This window comes from Salvelinus namaycush, chromosome 27, assembly GCF_016432855.1.
Source record: "Salvelinus namaycush isolate Seneca chromosome 27, SaNama_1.0, whole genome shotgun sequence".
In the NCBI taxonomy this organism is placed as follows: Eukaryota; Metazoa; Chordata; class Actinopteri; order Salmoniformes; family Salmonidae; genus Salvelinus; species Salvelinus namaycush.
The window spans coordinates 9,328,267-9,344,146 of NC_052333.1; the positions used below are offsets into that span (position 1 = coordinate 9,328,267).

Below are 15,880 nucleotides of genomic sequence, written 5' to 3' on the forward strand. Positions count from 1 at the left end.
GTGGGCCGAATTGTCCCCTACCATTCCACATTCCAATGGGCCAAATTGTCCCCTACTCTTCCTGTGGGCTGAATTGTCCCCTACCATTCCAATGGGCCAAATTGTCCCCTACCCTTCCTGTGGGCTGAATTGTCCCCTACCATTCCAATGGGCCAAATTGTCCCCTACCCTTCCTGTGGGCTGAATTGTCCCCTACCATTCCAATGGCCCAAATTGTCCCCTACCCTTCCTGTGGCCTGAATTGACCCCTACCCCTCCGAAACGTGAACGATGCTACACACCTGCGAAATCGTGGTTTGTCCAAATAATCAAAGATGAAAACCCTAAGCACCAGAACTATTGCTGCTCGTTAGATATTGGTGCCCATAGTTTATAAAGACAGATATACGGTACCATTTATGTTTACCTAATCTGCCCACGAGATTATTTCAACTAATCATCAAGCCTTTTGACTAGTTGAATATAATGTATTACTGCTGGTCTCAAACCAACAAATGGGTCCCTAGGACTAGGATTGGTCCTGTCCCAACTATAACCTCGTGGGGACGTCTGCTCTTGGTCCCAACCATAACCTCGTGGGGACGTCTGCTTCTGGTCCCAACCATAACCTCGTGGAGACGTCTGCTCCTGGTCCCAACCATAACCTCGTGGGGACGTCTGCTCCTGGTTCCAACCATAACCTCGTGGGGACGTCTGCTCTTGGTCCCAACCATAACCTCGTGGAGACGTCTGCTCCTGGTCCCAACCATAACCCCGTGGGGACGTCTGCTCCTGGTCCCAACCATAACCTCGTGGGGACGTCTGCTCCTGGTCCCAACCATAACCTCGTGGAGACGTCTGCTTCTGGTCCCAACCATAACCTCGTGGGGACGTCTGCTTCTGGTCCCAACCATAACCTCGTGGAGACGTCTGCTTCTGGTCCCAACCATAACCTCGTGGAGACGTCTGCTCTTGGTCCCAACCATAACCTCGTGGAGACGTCTGCTCTTGGTCCCAACCATAACCTCGTGGAGACGTCTGCTCCTGGTCCCAACCATAACCTCGTGGAGACGTCTGCTCTTGGTCCCAACCATAACCTCGTGGGGACGTCTGCTCCTGGTCCCAACCATAACCTCGTGGGGACGTCTGCTCCTGGTCCCAACCATAACCTCGTGGAGACGTCTGCTTCTGGTTCCAACCATAACCTCGTGGGGACGTCTGCTCCTGGTCCCAACCATAACCTCGTGGAGACGTCTGCTCTTGGTCCCAACCATAACCTCGTGGAGACGTCTGCTCTTGGTCCCAACCATAACCTCGTGGGGACGTCTGCTCCTGGTCCCAACCATAACCTCGTGGAGACGTCTGCTCCTGGTTCCAACCATAACCTCGTGGGGACGTCTGCTCCTGGTCCCAACCATAACCTCGTGGAGACGTCTGCTCCTGGTCCCAACCATAACCTCGTGGGGACGTCTGCTCTTGGTCCCAACCATAACCTCGTGGGGACGTCTGCTCCTGGTTCCAACCATAACCTCGTGGGGACGTCTGCTCTTGGTCCCAACTATAACCTCGTCGGGACGTCTGCTCCTGGTCCCAACCATAACCTCGTGGAGACGTCTGCTCCTGGTCCCAACCATAACCTCGTGGAGACGTCTGCTCCTGGTCCCAACTATAACCTCGTCGGGACGTCTGCTCCTGGTCCCAACCATAACCTCGTGGAGACGTCTGCTCCTGGTCCCAACCATAACCTCGTGGGGACGTCTGCTCCTGGTCCCAACCATAACCCCGTGGGGACGTCTGCTCCTGGTCCAAACCATAACCTCGTGGAGACGTCTGCTTCTGGTCCCAACCATAACCTCGTGGGGACGTCTGCTTCTGGTCCCAACCATAACCTCGTGGGGACGTCTGCTCCTGGTCCCAACCATAACCTCGTGGAGACGTCTGCTTCTGGTCCCAACCATAACCTCGTGGGGACGTCTGCTCCTGGTCCCAACCATAACCTCGTGGGGACGTCTGCTCCTGGTCCCAACCATAACCTCGTGGAGACGTCTGCTTCTGGTCCCAACCATAACCTCGTGGAGACGTCTGCTTCTGGTCCCAACCATAACCTCGTGGAGACGTCTGCTTCTGGTCCCAACCATAACCTCGTGGGGACGTCTGCTTCTGGTCCCAACCATAACCTCGTGGAGACGTCTGCTTCTGGTCCCAACCATAACCTTGTGGAGACGTCTGCTTCTGGTCCCAAACATAACCTTGTGGGGACGTCTGCTCCTGGTCCCAACCATAACCTCGTCGGGACGTCTGCTCCTGGTCCCAACTATAACCTCGTAGAGACGTCTGCTCCTGGTCCCAACCATAACTTCGTGGAGACGTCTGCTCCTGGTCCCAACCATAACCTCGTGGAGACGTCTGCTCCTGGTCCCAACTATAACTTCGTGGAGACGTCTGCTTCTGGTCCCAACCATAACCTCGTCGGGACGTCTGCTCCTGGTCCCAACCATAACTTCGTGGAGACGTCTGCTCCTGGTCCCAACCATAACCTCGTGGAGACGTCTGCTCCTGGTCCCAACCATAACCTCGTCGGGACGTCTGCTCTTGGTCCCAACCATAACTTCGTGGAGACGTCTGCTCCTGGTCCCAACCATAACCTCGTCGGGACGTCTGCTCCTGGTCCCAACCATAACTTCGTGGAGACGTCTGCTCCTGGTCCCAACCATAACCTCGTCGGGACGTCTGCTCTTGGTCCCAACCATAACTTCGTGGAGACGTCTGCTCCTGGTCCCAACTATAACCTCGTCGGGACGTCTGCTCCTGGTCCCAACCATAACCTCGTGGAGACGTCTGCTCCTGGTCCCAACCATAACCTTGTGGAGACGTCTGCTTCTGGTCCCAACCATAACCTCGTGGAGACGTCTGCTCCTGGTCCCAACCATAACCTCGTGGGGACGTCTGCTCCTGGTCCCAACCATAACTTCGTGGAGACGTCTGCTCCTGGTCCCAACCATAACTTCGTGGAGACGTCTGCTCCTGGTCCCAACCATAACCTCGTCGGGACGTCTGCTCCTGGTCCCAACCATAACCTCGTCGGGACGTCTGCTCCTGGTCCCAACCATAACCTCGTCGGGACGTCTGCTCCTGGTCCCAACCATAACCTCGTCGGGACGTCTGCTCTTGGTCCCAACCATAACCTCGTCGGGACGTCTGCTCCTGGTCCCAACCATAACCTCGTCGGGACGTCTGCTCCTGGTCCCAACCATAACTTCGTGGAGACGTCTGCTCCTGGTCCCAACCATAACCTCGTCGGGACGTCTGCTCCTGGTCCCAACCATAACCTCGTCGGGACGTCTGCTCCTGGTCCCAACCATAACCTCGTCGGGACGTCTGCTCCTGGTCCCAACCATAACCTCGTCGGGACGTCTGCTCCTGGTCCCAACCATAACCTCGTCGGGACGTCTGCTCTTGGTCCCAACCATAACCTCGTCGGGACGTCTGCTCCTGGTCCCAACCATAACCTCGTCGGGACGTCTGCTCCTGGTCCCAACCATAACTTCGTGGAGACGTCTGCTCCTGGTCCCAACCATAACCTCGTCGGGACGTCTGCTCCTGGTCCCAACCATAACCTCGTCGGGACGTCTGCTCCTGGTCCCAACCATAACCTCGTCGGGACGTCTGCTCCTGGTCCCAACCATAACCTCGTGGGGACGTCTGCTCCTGGTCCCAACTATAACCTCGTGGGGACGTCTGCTCCTGGTCCCAACCATAACCTCGTCGGGACGTCTGCTCCTGGTCCCAACTATAACCTCGTGGAGACGTCTGCTCCTGGTCCCAACCATAACCTCGTCGGGACGTCTGCTCCTGGTCCCAACCATAACCTCGTGGGGACGTCTGCTCCTGGTCCCAACTATAACCTCGTGGGGACGTCTGCTCCTGGTCCCAACCATAACCTCGTGGGGACGTCTGCTCCTGGTCCCAACTATAACCTCGTGGGGACGTCTGCTTCTGGTCCCAACTATAACCTCGCGGGGACGTCTAGGTGCCTGCCTTCCTGCCTAGGACCAGGAGCATGCTTGCTTGATGCAACTGGATACAGTAAGGCCGCATCCCAAATCACACTCTTTTCCCCATTTGTGCACTACTTTTCACCAGGGCCCATAGGGATTTGGTCAAAAGTAGTGCACTACATTGGGAAACGGGTGTGATTTGGGATGCAACCAGCATCTCTATCCTCTGCAGCTGGATGCTTCTGGGCTCTGCAGATTCACACAGTGCAGTTGTTCTGTAGCCCTGCTTGCTACGATGCCACTGCAATGATTAACATAAGTACAAGCGTATCATATTTTCATTGTGATACAACAACCGGATTTAAAAATGCGGATGTGGCAGAGGAGAGCGTTGAATGGGGGGAAATAATGTTGCCTAAGAGCAGTAGCTGAATGGAGTTTTATCTTGCCATGCTTGTTATCGTTGTAGTGTTTGCAATGTGTGTTATCCTGTACATTTTGTAAATAAGTACCTAAACCATCTATTTCTTGTAGGCACACGAAGACCCAATGTACGACATGATCAGAGAAAACAAACAGAATGAAAAAGCAACAAGGTAACTACCTTCTGGTGTTATTATCAAAAATCTGTTTGGGTAGATGTCTCCTCCGCTGTTTGGAGTTGATCATAGTTAAGGTAGTCTGGACTGAATACTGTGCATAGGACAGTTCTTCTGTAACTTGTCTTTGTTACATCAATTCAGACAAGCAACTTTGCAGCACGGTCACAGGGGACTTAATGATTATTTTTGTTTTTCTCCCAACAATGCTGATGCTAAGCTGTGGCTTCTGTAGACTGTTACTTTCCAGTTAGTTCCAGTAAGTTTGTCATTAGAGTGAACGATCCCTTTCATTTTCCAACTGTTTCAATCAGAATAGTTTATTATTAATTGAGAGCCTTTTAGCACAGAAGAAGAATAACAACCAACTAATGTGAAATAAAAGCCTGTCATCGGAGGACACACCCCCCGGGTCATTGAAGGACTAACCTCCCAGTCAACGCACCTCCGGGCCATCGGAGGACACCCCCCCCCCCGGGCCATCGGAGGACACCCCCCCCGGGTCATTGAAGGACTAACCTCCCAGTCAACGCACCTCCGGGCCATCGGAGGACACCCCCCCCCCCCCCCCAGGCTATCGGAGGACACCCCCCCCCCCCCCCCCCCAGGCTATCGGAGGACACCCCCCCCCCCCCCAGGCTATCGGAGGACACCCCCCCCCCCCCCAGGCTATCGGAGGACACCCCCCCCCCCCCCAGGCTATCGGAGGACACCCCCCCCCCCCAGGCTATCGGAGGACACCCCCCCCCCCCCCAGGCTATCGGAGGACACCCCCCCCCCCCAGGCTATCGGAGGACACCCCCCCCCCAGGCTATCGGAGGACACCCCCCCCAGGCTATCGGAGGACACCCCCCCCCCCCAGGCTATCGGAGGACCCCCCCCCCCCCCCCCCAGGCTATCGGAGGACCCCCCCCCCCCCCCCCAGGCTATCGGAGGACCCCCCCCCCCCCCCCAGGCTATCGGAGGACCCCCTCCCCCTGGCTATCGGAGGACCCCCTCCCCCTGGCTATCGGAGGACACCCCCCCCCCCCAGGCTATCGGAGGATACCCCCCTCCCCCCCCCAGGCTATCGGAGGATACCCCCCTCCCCCCCCCAGGCTATCGGAGGATACCCCCCTCCCCCCCCCAGGCTATCGGAGGATACCCCCCTCCCCCCCCCAGGCTATCGGAGGATACCCCCCTCCCCCCCCCAGGCTATCGGAGGACACCCCCCCCCAGGCTATCGGAGGACACCCCCCCCCAGGCTATCGGAGGACACCCCCCCCCCAGGCTATCGGAGGACACCCCCCCCCCCCCCCCCCCCCCCCCCCCCAGGCTATCGGAGGACACCCCCCCCCGGGCCATCTGAGGACACCCCCCCCGGGTCAACTGAGGACACCCCCCCCCCCCCCCCCCGGGTCATCGGAGGACACCTCCCCCCGGGTCATCGGAGGTCACCTCCCCCCGGGCCATCGGAGGACACCCCCCCGGGCCATCGGAGGACACCCCCCCGGGTCATCGGAGGACACCCCCCCGGGTCATCGGAGGACACCCCCCCGGGTCATCGGAGGACACCCCCCGGGTCATCGGAGGACACACTGAAGTCAACGCCCTAATTTAATTAGATTAAATCGATCATATCCTGATAGCTGTCAGAGCACTTAATCAAACTGGTGAATAAAAGTATGTTTAAAAACTGTTATGAACGACATTGAAAGTGAACTTGGGTGTCTACGGGGAAGTTTTAAAGGACCATCTGAACTGATGAAAGTGCAACATGAGATATATGTGATAATGATAGGAGAGAGGCCGAGTGTGTTCTACAGGATCATATGAGCTGATCAAATGAATGTTATGATGATGTGAGAGACGGAGTGAAATGTGACAGTGGCAGACAGAGCCCAATGAGCTCTAGTGCACTAGATATGGAAACAGCCTTGGCCAAAGGACCCACGAGCTAACTCTGCTCTGCCTCAGAGTCCTTGCCTTGAACAGTCCTAATGATTACTTCACTGTCCTCTGGGTGGATGATGTCAACGTTGACGAGAACAATGTTCCTCCAGCTCCACAGATGAATTGTTAATGAAGCTTGGGAACCGCCGTGTTGGAAGTTTGGGTTGTTTTCAGTGTCTTGCAACTTGCACAAGCGCTCTTGTTTCTCTCTGAGCATACCGAATCAATGGAAATGTAAAGTTTTGGGCTAATCAAAGAACAGGGATGCCTCTGTCTCTGAGTTGTTTGATCATTGGGGTTTCTTGATATATTCATCTTTTATTGCTGGCTACTCTGCTGGCTGCCTGAAACAAGCTCTCTCTCTGTCTCTCAATTCAATTCAAGGGGCTTTATTGGCATGGGAAACATGTGTTAACATTGCCAAAGCAAGTGAGGTAGATATTATACAAAAGTGAAATAAACAATACAAATTAACAGTAAACATTACACATACAGAAGTTTCAAAACAATAAAGACATTACAAATGTTATATTATATATATACAGTGTTGTAACAATGTACAAATGGTTAAAGCACACAAGTTAAAATAAATAAGCATAAATATGGGTTGTATTTACAATGGTGTTTGTTCTTCACTGGTTGCCCTTTTCTTGTGGCAACAGGTCACAAATCTTGCTGCTGTGATGGCACACTGTGGAATTTCTCCCAGTAGATATGGGAGTTTATCAAAATTGGATTTGTTTTCAAATTCTTTGTGGATCTGTGTAATCTGAGGGAAATATGTCTCTCTAATATGGTCATACATTGGGCAGGAGGTTAGGAAGTGCAGCTCAGTTTCCACCTCATTTTGTGGGCAGTGAGCACATAGCCTGTCTTCTCTTGAGAGCCATGTCTGCCTACGGCGGCCTTTCTCAATAGCAAGGCTATGCTCACTGAGTCTGTACATAGTCAAAGCTTTCCTTAAGTTTGGGTCAGTCACAGTGGTCAGGTATTCTGCCACTGTGTACTCTCTGTTTAGGGCCAAATAGCATTCTAGTTTGCTCTGTTTTTTTGTTAATTCTTTCCAATGTGTCAAGTAATTATCTTTTTGTTTTCTCATGATTTGGTTGGGTCTAATTGTGCTGTTGTCCTGGGGCTCTGTGGGGTGTGTTTGTGTTTGTGAACAGAGCCCCAGGACCAGCTTGCTTAGGGGACTCTTCTCCAGGTTCATCTCTCTGTAGGTGATGGCTTTGTTATGGAAGGTTTGGGAATCGCTTCCTTTTAGGTGGTTGTAGAATTTAACGGCTCTTTTCTGGATTTTGATAATTAGTGGGTATCGGCCTAATTCTGCTCTGCATGCATTATTTGGTGTTCTACGTTGTACACGGAGGATATTTTTGCAGAATTCTGCATGCAGAGTCTCAATTTGGTGTTTGTCCCATTTTGTGAAGTCTTGGTTGGTGAGCGGACCCCAGACCTCACAACCATAAAGGGCAATGGGCTCTATGACTGATTCAAGTATTTTTAGCCAGATCCTAATTGGTATGTTGAAATTTATGTTCCTTTTGATGGCATAGAATGCCCTTCTTGCCTTGTCTCTCAGATCGTTCACAGCTTTGTGGAAGTTACCTGTGGCGCTGATGTTTAGGCCGAGGTATGTATAGTTTTTTGTGTGCTCTAGGGCAACAGTGTCTAGATGGAATTTGTGGTCCTGGCGACTGGACCTTTTTTGGAACACCATTATTTTGGTCTTACTGAGATTTACTGTCAGGGCCCAGGTCTGACAGAATCTGTGCAGAAGATCTAGGTGCTGCTGTAGGCCCTCCTTGGTTGGTGACAGAAGCACCAGATCATCAGCAAACAGTAGACATTTGACTTCAGAGTCTAGTAGGGTGAGGCCGGGTGCTGCAGACTGTTCTAGTGCCCGCGCCAATTCGTTGATATATATGTTGAAGAGGGTGGGGCTTAAGCTGCATCCCTGTCTCACCCCACGACCCTGTGTGAAGAAATGTGTGTGTTTTTTGCCAATTTTAACCGCACACTTGTTGTTTGTGTACATGGATTTTATAATGTCGTATGTTTTACCCCCAACATCACTTTCCATCAATTTGTATAGCAGACCCTCATGCCAAATTGAGTCGAAGGCTTTTTTGAAATCAACAAAGCATGAGAAGACTTTGCCTTTGTTTTGGTTTGTTTGGTTGTCAATTAGGGTGTGTAGGGTGAATACATGGTCTGTTGTACGGTAATTTGGTAAAAAGCCAATTTGACATTTGCTCAGTACATTGTTTTCATTGAGGAAATGTACGAGTCTGCTGTTAATGATAATGCAGAGTATTTTCCCAAGGTTACTGTTGACGCATATTCCACGGTAGTTATTGGGGTCAAATTTGTCTCCACTTTTGTGGATTGGGGTGATCAGTCCTTGGTTCCAAATATTGGGGAAGATGCCAGAGCTAAGGACGATGTTAAAGAGTTTTAGTATAGCCAATTGGAATTTGTTGTCTGTATATTTGATCATTTCATTAAGGATACCGTCAACACCACAGGCCTTTTTGGGTTGGAGGGTTTTTATTTTGTCCTGTAACTCGTTCAAGGTAATTGGAGAATCCAGTGGGTTCTGGTAGTCTTTAATAGTTGATTCTAGGATTTGTATTTGATCATGTATATGTTTTTGCTCTTTATTCTTTGTTATAGAGCCAAAAAGATTGGAGAAGTGGTTTACCCATACATCTCCATTTTGGATAGATAATTCTTCGTGTTGTTGTTTGTTTAGTGTTTTCCAATTTTCCCAGAAGTGGTTAGAGTCTATGGATTCTTCAATTACATTGAGCTGATTTCTGACGTGCTGTTCCTTCTTTTTCCGTAGTGTATTTCTGTATTGTTTTAGTGATTCACCATAGTGAAGGCGTAGACTCAGGTTTTCCGGGTCTCTATGTTTTTGGTTGGACAGGTTTCTCAATTTATTTCTTAGATTTTTGCATTCTTCATCAAACCATTTGTCATTGTTGTTCATTTTCTTTGGTTTTCTATTTGAGATTTTTAGATTTGATAGGGAAGCTGAGAGGTCAAATATACTGTTAAGATTTTCTACTGCCAAGTTTACACCTTCACTATTGCAGTGGAACGTTTTACCCAGGAAGTTGTCTAAAAGGGATTGAATTTGCTGTTGTCTAATTGTGTTTTGGTAGGTTTCCAAACTGCATTCCTTCCATCTATAGCATTTCTTAATGTTACTCAGTTCCTTTGGCTTTGATGCCTCATGATTGAGTATTGCTCTGTTCAAGTAGACTGTGATTTTGCTGTGGTCTGATAGGGGTGTCAGTGGGCTGACTGTGAACGCTCTGAGAGACTCTGGGTTGAGGTCAGTGATAAAGTAGTCTACAGTGCTACTGCCAAGAGATGAGCTATAGGTGAACCTACCATAGGAGTCCCCTCGAAGCCTACCATTGACTATGTACATACCCAGCGTGCGACAGAGCTGCAGGAGTTGTGACCCGTTTTTGTTGGTTATGTTGTCATAGTTGTGCCTAGGGGGGCATATGGGGGAGGGAATGCTGTCACCTGCAGGCAGGTGTTTGTCCCCCTGTGTGCTGAGGGTGTCAGGTTCTTGTCCAGTTCTGGCATTTAGGTCGCCACAGACTAATACATGTCCCTGGGCCTGGAAATGATTGATTTCCTCCTTCAGGATGGAGAAGGTGTCTTCATTAAAGTATGGGGATTCTAGTGGGGGGATATAGGTAGCACACAGGAGGACATTTTTCTCTGTTAAGATAATTTCCTTTTGAATTTCTAGCCAAATGTAAAATGTTCCTGTTTTGATTAATTTAATGGAGTGAGTTAGGTCTGCTCTATACCAAATTAGCATTCCCCCTGAGTCCCTTCCCTGTTTCACACCTGGTAGTTTGGTGGATGGGACTACCAGCTCTCTGTAACCTAGAGGGCAACCAGTGGGTCCGTCTCCTCTGTACCAGGTTTCTCTGTCTCGCTCTCTGTCTCGCTCTCTCTCGGTCTCTGTCTCGCTCGCTCTCCGTCTACTTCTCGCTCTCCCTCTCGCTCTCTCCGTCTCCCTCTCTCCATCTCGCTCTCTCCATCTCGCTGTGTCTCTGTCTCTCTCTCGCTCTCTCTGTCTCCCTCTCGCTGTCTCTCTGTCTCCCTCTCGCTGTGTCTCTGTCTCCCTCTCGCTGTCTCTCTGTCTCCGTCTCGCTCTGTCTCCGTCTCGCTCTCTCTCTCTCCGTCTCCCTGTCTCGCTTTCTCTCTGTCTCCGTCTTGCTCTCTCTCTCTCCGTCTCCCTGTCTCGCTTTCTCTCTCTCTCCGTCTCGCTCTCTCTCCGTCTCGCTCTCTTCCCGTCTCGCTCTCGCTCCCCGTCTCCCGCTCTCTGTCTCTCCCTCCATCTCGCCCTCTCTGTCTCCGTCTCGCTCTCTCTGTCTCCGTCTCGCTCTCTCCCTCTCGCTCTCTCTGTCTCCCTCTCGCTCTCTCTGTCTCCCTCTCGCTCTCTCTGTCTCCCTCTCGCTCTCTCTGTCTCCCTCTCGCTCTCTCTGTCTCCCTCTCGCTCTCTCTGTCTCCCTCTCGCTCTCTCTGTCTCCCTCTCGCTCTCTCTGTCTCCCTCTCGCTCTCTCTGTCTCCCTCTCGCTCTCTCTGTCTCCCTCGCTCTCTCTGTCTCCCTCGCTCTCTCTGTCTCCCTCTCGGTCTCTCTGTCTCCCTCTCGGTCTCTCTGTCTCCCTCTCGGTCTCTCTGTCTCCCTCTCGCTCTCTCTGTCTCCCTCTCGCTCTCTCTGTCTCCCTCTCTCTGTCTCCCTCTCGCTCTCTCTGTCTCCCTCTCGCTCTCTCTGTCTCGCTCTCTCTGTCTCCCTCTCGCTCTCTCTGTCTCGCTCTCTCTGTCTCCCTCTCGCTCTCTCTGTCTCCCTCTCGCTCTCTCTGTCTCCCTCTCTCTGTCTCCCTCTCGCTCTCTCTGTCTCCCTCTCGCTCTCTCTGTCTCCCTCTCTCTGTCTCCGTCTCGCTCTCTCCATCTCGCTCTCTCCGTCTCGCTCTCTCTGTCTCGCTCTCGCTCTCTCTGTCTCCCTCTCGCTCTCTCTGTCTCCCTCTCGCTCTCTCTGTCTCCCTCTCGCTCTCTCTGTCTCCCTCTCGCTCTCTCTGTCTCGCTCTCTCTGTCTCTCTCGCTCTCTCTGTCTCCCTCTCGCTCTCTCTGTCTCCCTCTCGCTCTCTCTGTCTCTCTCTCGCTCTCTCTGTCTCTCTCTCGCTCTCTCTGTCTCTCTCTCGCTCTCTCTGTCTCTCTCTCGCTCTCTCTGTCTCTCTCTCGCTCTCTCTGTCTCTCTCTCGCTCTCTCTGTCTCTCTCTCGCTCTCTCTGTCTCTCTCTCGCTCTCTCTGTCTCGCTCTCTCTGTCTCGCTCTCTCTGTCTCGCTCTCTCTGTCTCGCTCTCTCTGTCTCGCTCTCTCTCGCTCTCTCTGTCTCGCTCTCTCTCGCTCTCTCTGTCTCGCTCTCTCTGTCTCTCTCTCTCTGTCTCGCTCTCTCTGTCTCGCTCTCTCTGTCTCGCTCTCTCTGTCTCGCTCTCTCTGTCTCGCTCTCTCTGTCTCGCTCTCTCTCGCTCTCTCTGTCTCGCTCTCTCTCGCTCTCTCTGTCTCTCTCTCTCTCTCTGTCTCTCTCTCTCTCTCTGTCTCTCTCTCTCTGTCTCGCTCTCTCTGTCTCGCTCTCTCTGTCTCGCTCTCTCTGTCTCGCTCTCTCCGTTTCGCTCTCTCCGTTTCGCTCTCCGTCTCGCTCTCTCTGTCTCGCTCTCTCTGTCTTGTTCTCTCTGTTTCTCTCTCGCTCTGTCTCGCGCTCTCACTCGGTCTCTCTCTCTTATGACCCACTTTAGCGCCAGCTGAAAACACCTTTTAGCCCGTCCTAATCCCCATATGATACACACTCAGTACTCACCAGCTGTCAGCTGACAATCGCTGATAAAATACTTGATTCACAACCAGGGACACTTCTGAGTGAATTAGTGGAAATCTGAGATGGCTTCTGATTCTGGAGGAAAAAGTCACAGATGTTACGAGGACAAGATGTTTATGTGTCTGATGAAACATATTTTTCACCTTACAGAAGAAACTGTGTGTCAGTTTCACACCTTGCCTCTCTGCTCGAATGGTTCTAACCCATCTGACTCTCTTCCCTCTCTTTCTACCCCCTCTGTCTCTCCCACTCCCTGTCTCCCCCTGCCCACCCCCCTACTCTCCCTCTCTCCAACCCCCACCCCCTACTCTCCCTCTCTCCAACCCCCACCCCCTACTCTCCCTCTCTCCAACCCCCACCCCCTACTCTCCCTCTCTCCAACCCCCACCCCCTACTCTCCCTCTCTCCAACCCCCACCCCCTACTCTCCCTCTCTCCAACCCCCACCCCCCACTCGCTCTCCAACCCCCACCCCCCAATCTCTCTCTCTCCAACCCCCGCTCACTCTCACTCTCTCTACCCCATCTCCCACCTACCTCTCTCCAGGATCCAGCAGCTGCAGCAGCTCCTGCAGGATGCTACCTCTTCCTCTGACAGCTCCTCCTCTTCCTCCTCCACCAGTGAGAGCAAGAAGAGGAAACACAAGAAAAATAAAGAAAATAAGAAGAAGGAAACACCACAAGTCCTCCAAAACCAGTGACTGTTCTGAGTCTGACTGAGCCGTTGGAACCTACCTGTATTGGTCTTGCAGGGAGAGGTGACTACACTGCAGTGTCTGTCAGTCAGTGAGCGGCTATAGTGGTTCTTATCCAATGGCTCAGTGTCGCTTCAATGGTGCACTATGAAGTGCACACTAGATGACCCTCTTTGGTTCAGCCTTCCCCTCTGCCTTCCTTCCCTCCACCTTCAAATAATGCATGACTTGTCCCATCCCTCATATGGTTAATGAGTTCATTAGTCCTCTACTCCATTAGATCATATCGAATAGGATCCTATGGACGTGTGGTGGTGATTGTGAATGTAGGGCCCCTCAGAAGAGGAACTCTAACAGCATTGGTAATGAGATGTTATTTTTCACATGCGCTGAATAAAATGAGTGTAGACCTTCCAGTGAAATGCTTACTGACAAGCTTTCTCAACAGAATGAAGTAAGAGGATAAAAACATGAGAAATAAAACACACAAGAATGAAGCTATTATACAGGGAGTACCAGTACCATATCAATGGGCAGAGGTAGGAGTTAATCTCATTCTAAATATGTTCCACAAACAGCATGTTGGTAGAGATTGTTTTTCTGTTTTACGTGACCGTTTTCATCAACTTCCCTGTCAAATTGCAGGTCTGAAATGGCTTGATTGTAGGCCTGTATGATGAAAACAGTGATTGTAGGTCTGTATGATGAAAACAGTGATTGTAGGCCTGTATGATGAAAACAGTGATTGTAGGCCTGTATGATGAAAACAGTGATTGTAGGCCTGTATGATGAAAACAGTGATTGTAGGCCTGTATGATGAAAACAGTGATTGTAGGCCTGTATGATGAAAACAGTGATTGTAGGCCTGTATGATGAAAACAGTGATTGTAGGCCTGTATGATGAAAACAGTGATTGTAGGCCTGTATGATGAAAACAGTGATTGTAGGCCTGTATGATGAAAACAGTGATTGTAGGCCTGTATGATGAAAACAGTGATTGTAGGCCTGTATGATGAAAACAGTGATTGTAGGCCTGTATGATGAAAACAGTGATTGTAGGCCTGTATGATGAAAACAGTGATTGTAGGCCTGTATGATGAAAACAGTGATTGTAGGCCTGTATGATGAAAACAGTGATTGTAGGCCTGCATGATGAAAACAGTGATTGTAGGCCTGTATGATGAAAACAGTGATTGTAGGCCTGTATGATGAAAACTGGGGGAAATTGCAGCAAAATGTTTTCCTTTATTCATCTGTTATAAGAGGCTGCTGGATGTTTGAATGTTTACTACGATCCTAGAAGTATTTGGAATAAATTGAGATTGGAATTGACATATTTAATTTAAATCCAACTCGACGAAGGGAGAGAATGTATTTCAGTGTGTTTGTTTATTTTATGTTTACTCCTCACATTAACCTTGAAGCTGCAAGTAAAGCATACTTTCATTTTGTCATTATTCACTTTGTGTTTGTCTTTTCCGTACGTCTTCCAATATTTTTCAACTGCATGCATTTTGTTTGTTTCATTGATCGTGACAAGGTCAAGACTGACCAACATGGACGTCGGCCGTGCCTAGTGAGTGGCCGTCCTTCTATCACCTCTGACCACAGCACATCGCCTGTCGTTTTCTGTTCATTTCCAGATGATTTTACATTTCAAGTTTTATTAGTTGTATGTACAGGATCCACATGGTATACACCATCCAACGGAATACTCACTTGTAGGTTCGACATTGCAACAACAATAAGAAATAAAAGATAAGAATATGAACAGAAAGTAAATGGCTCAGGAGAATAAACTAAACATTTTAGCATTAGTAAAATACAGGAAGGCACAATTTATAGTCCAATGTGTTTTGGGGATGGGGAATTGGGCGGGCAAGTGTTTAAATTGTGCAGTATTTAGCAATAATAATACGAGTCTTGTAGCAGTAGTGATGTATGTGAGTGCATGTGTACTAAGGTGGGGAGAGTCAGTGCAGGTGGTCAGTCCAGTTCCAGTGTTCAGCCGTCTGATGGCTTGTAGATAGAAGCTGTTGGATTCAGACCTCATACTCTGATACTGTTTTCCCGGTAAGGGAGAGAACAGCTTGTGGCTGGGGTGTGTGGGGTCCTTGATGCTGCAGGCCTTCCTCAGGCACCGTTTCCAGTAGATGTCCTGGATGGGTGGGAGCACGGTCCCAGTGATATACTGGGCCATCTTCACCACCCGCTGCAGGGCCTTGCGGTCGTGGACGGAGCAATTCCCGTACCAGGCCTTGATGCAACCGGTCAGGACGCTCTCGATTGTGCAGCGGTCGTGTTTGGAGAGGACCCGGAGTGTCATGACGAATTTCTTAAGCTGCCTTAGGAAGTACAGACACTGTTGCACCCTCTTGACAAGAGTAGTGGCGGTGTTCCATGTCAAGTCCTTGGTGATGTGAGCGCAGAGGAACTTAAAACGTCTGACGCTTTCTACTGCAGTCCTGTTGATGTGGATCGGGTATGTTACCTCTGTTTCCTGAAGTCAACAACAACTCCTTTGTTTTGCTGACGTTGAGGGAGAGGTTGTCTTGGCACCACAATGCCAGTTCTTACCTCCTCCCTATAGGCTGACTTGTCGTTGTTGGCTATCAGGCCTAGAACCGTGGTGTCATCAGCAAAGTTGATGTTGGTGCCGTGCAAAGCCACACAGTTGTAGGTTAACAGGGAGTACAGCAGAGGGCTGAGGACACACCCCTGGGAGGCCCCTGTGTTAAGAGTCAGTGTGGAGGAGGTGTTGTTGCCAAT

At 50.7% G+C, this 15,880-nt stretch overlaps 1 protein-coding gene across 1 annotated transcript; it reads left to right on the plus strand.

The window, feature by feature from the left end:
- Nucleotides 1-270: 270 nt before the first annotated feature.
- Nucleotides 271-14,570, plus strand: LOC120022022 (enterin neuropeptides-like). The gene is made up of 4 exons (XM_038965822.1): nucleotides 271-294; nucleotides 513-4,009; nucleotides 4,512-4,573; nucleotides 12,964-14,570. The coding sequence occupies exons 1-3, from the start codon at nucleotides 271-273 to the stop codon at nucleotides 4,537-4,539; spliced, it is 3,549 nt and encodes a 1,182-aa protein (XP_038821750.1). The 3' UTR covers nucleotides 4,540-4,573; nucleotides 12,964-14,570.
- Nucleotides 14,571-15,880: the final 1,310 nt, after the last annotated feature.

Excerpts from the sequence above, each read along its gene's own strand:
- LOC120022022 (XM_038965822.1), top strand. The coding sequence starts at position 271 with ATGCTACACACCTGCGAAATCGTG. Across the intron at positions 295-512 it reads TACACACCTGCGAAATCGTG|GATTGGTCCTGTCCCAACTA; the intron begins GTTTGTCCAAAT and ends CCCTAGGACTAG. Across the intron at positions 4,010-4,511 it reads AACCTCGCGGGGACGTCTAG|GCACACGAAGACCCAATGTA; the intron begins GTGCCTGCCTTC and ends TATTTCTTGTAG.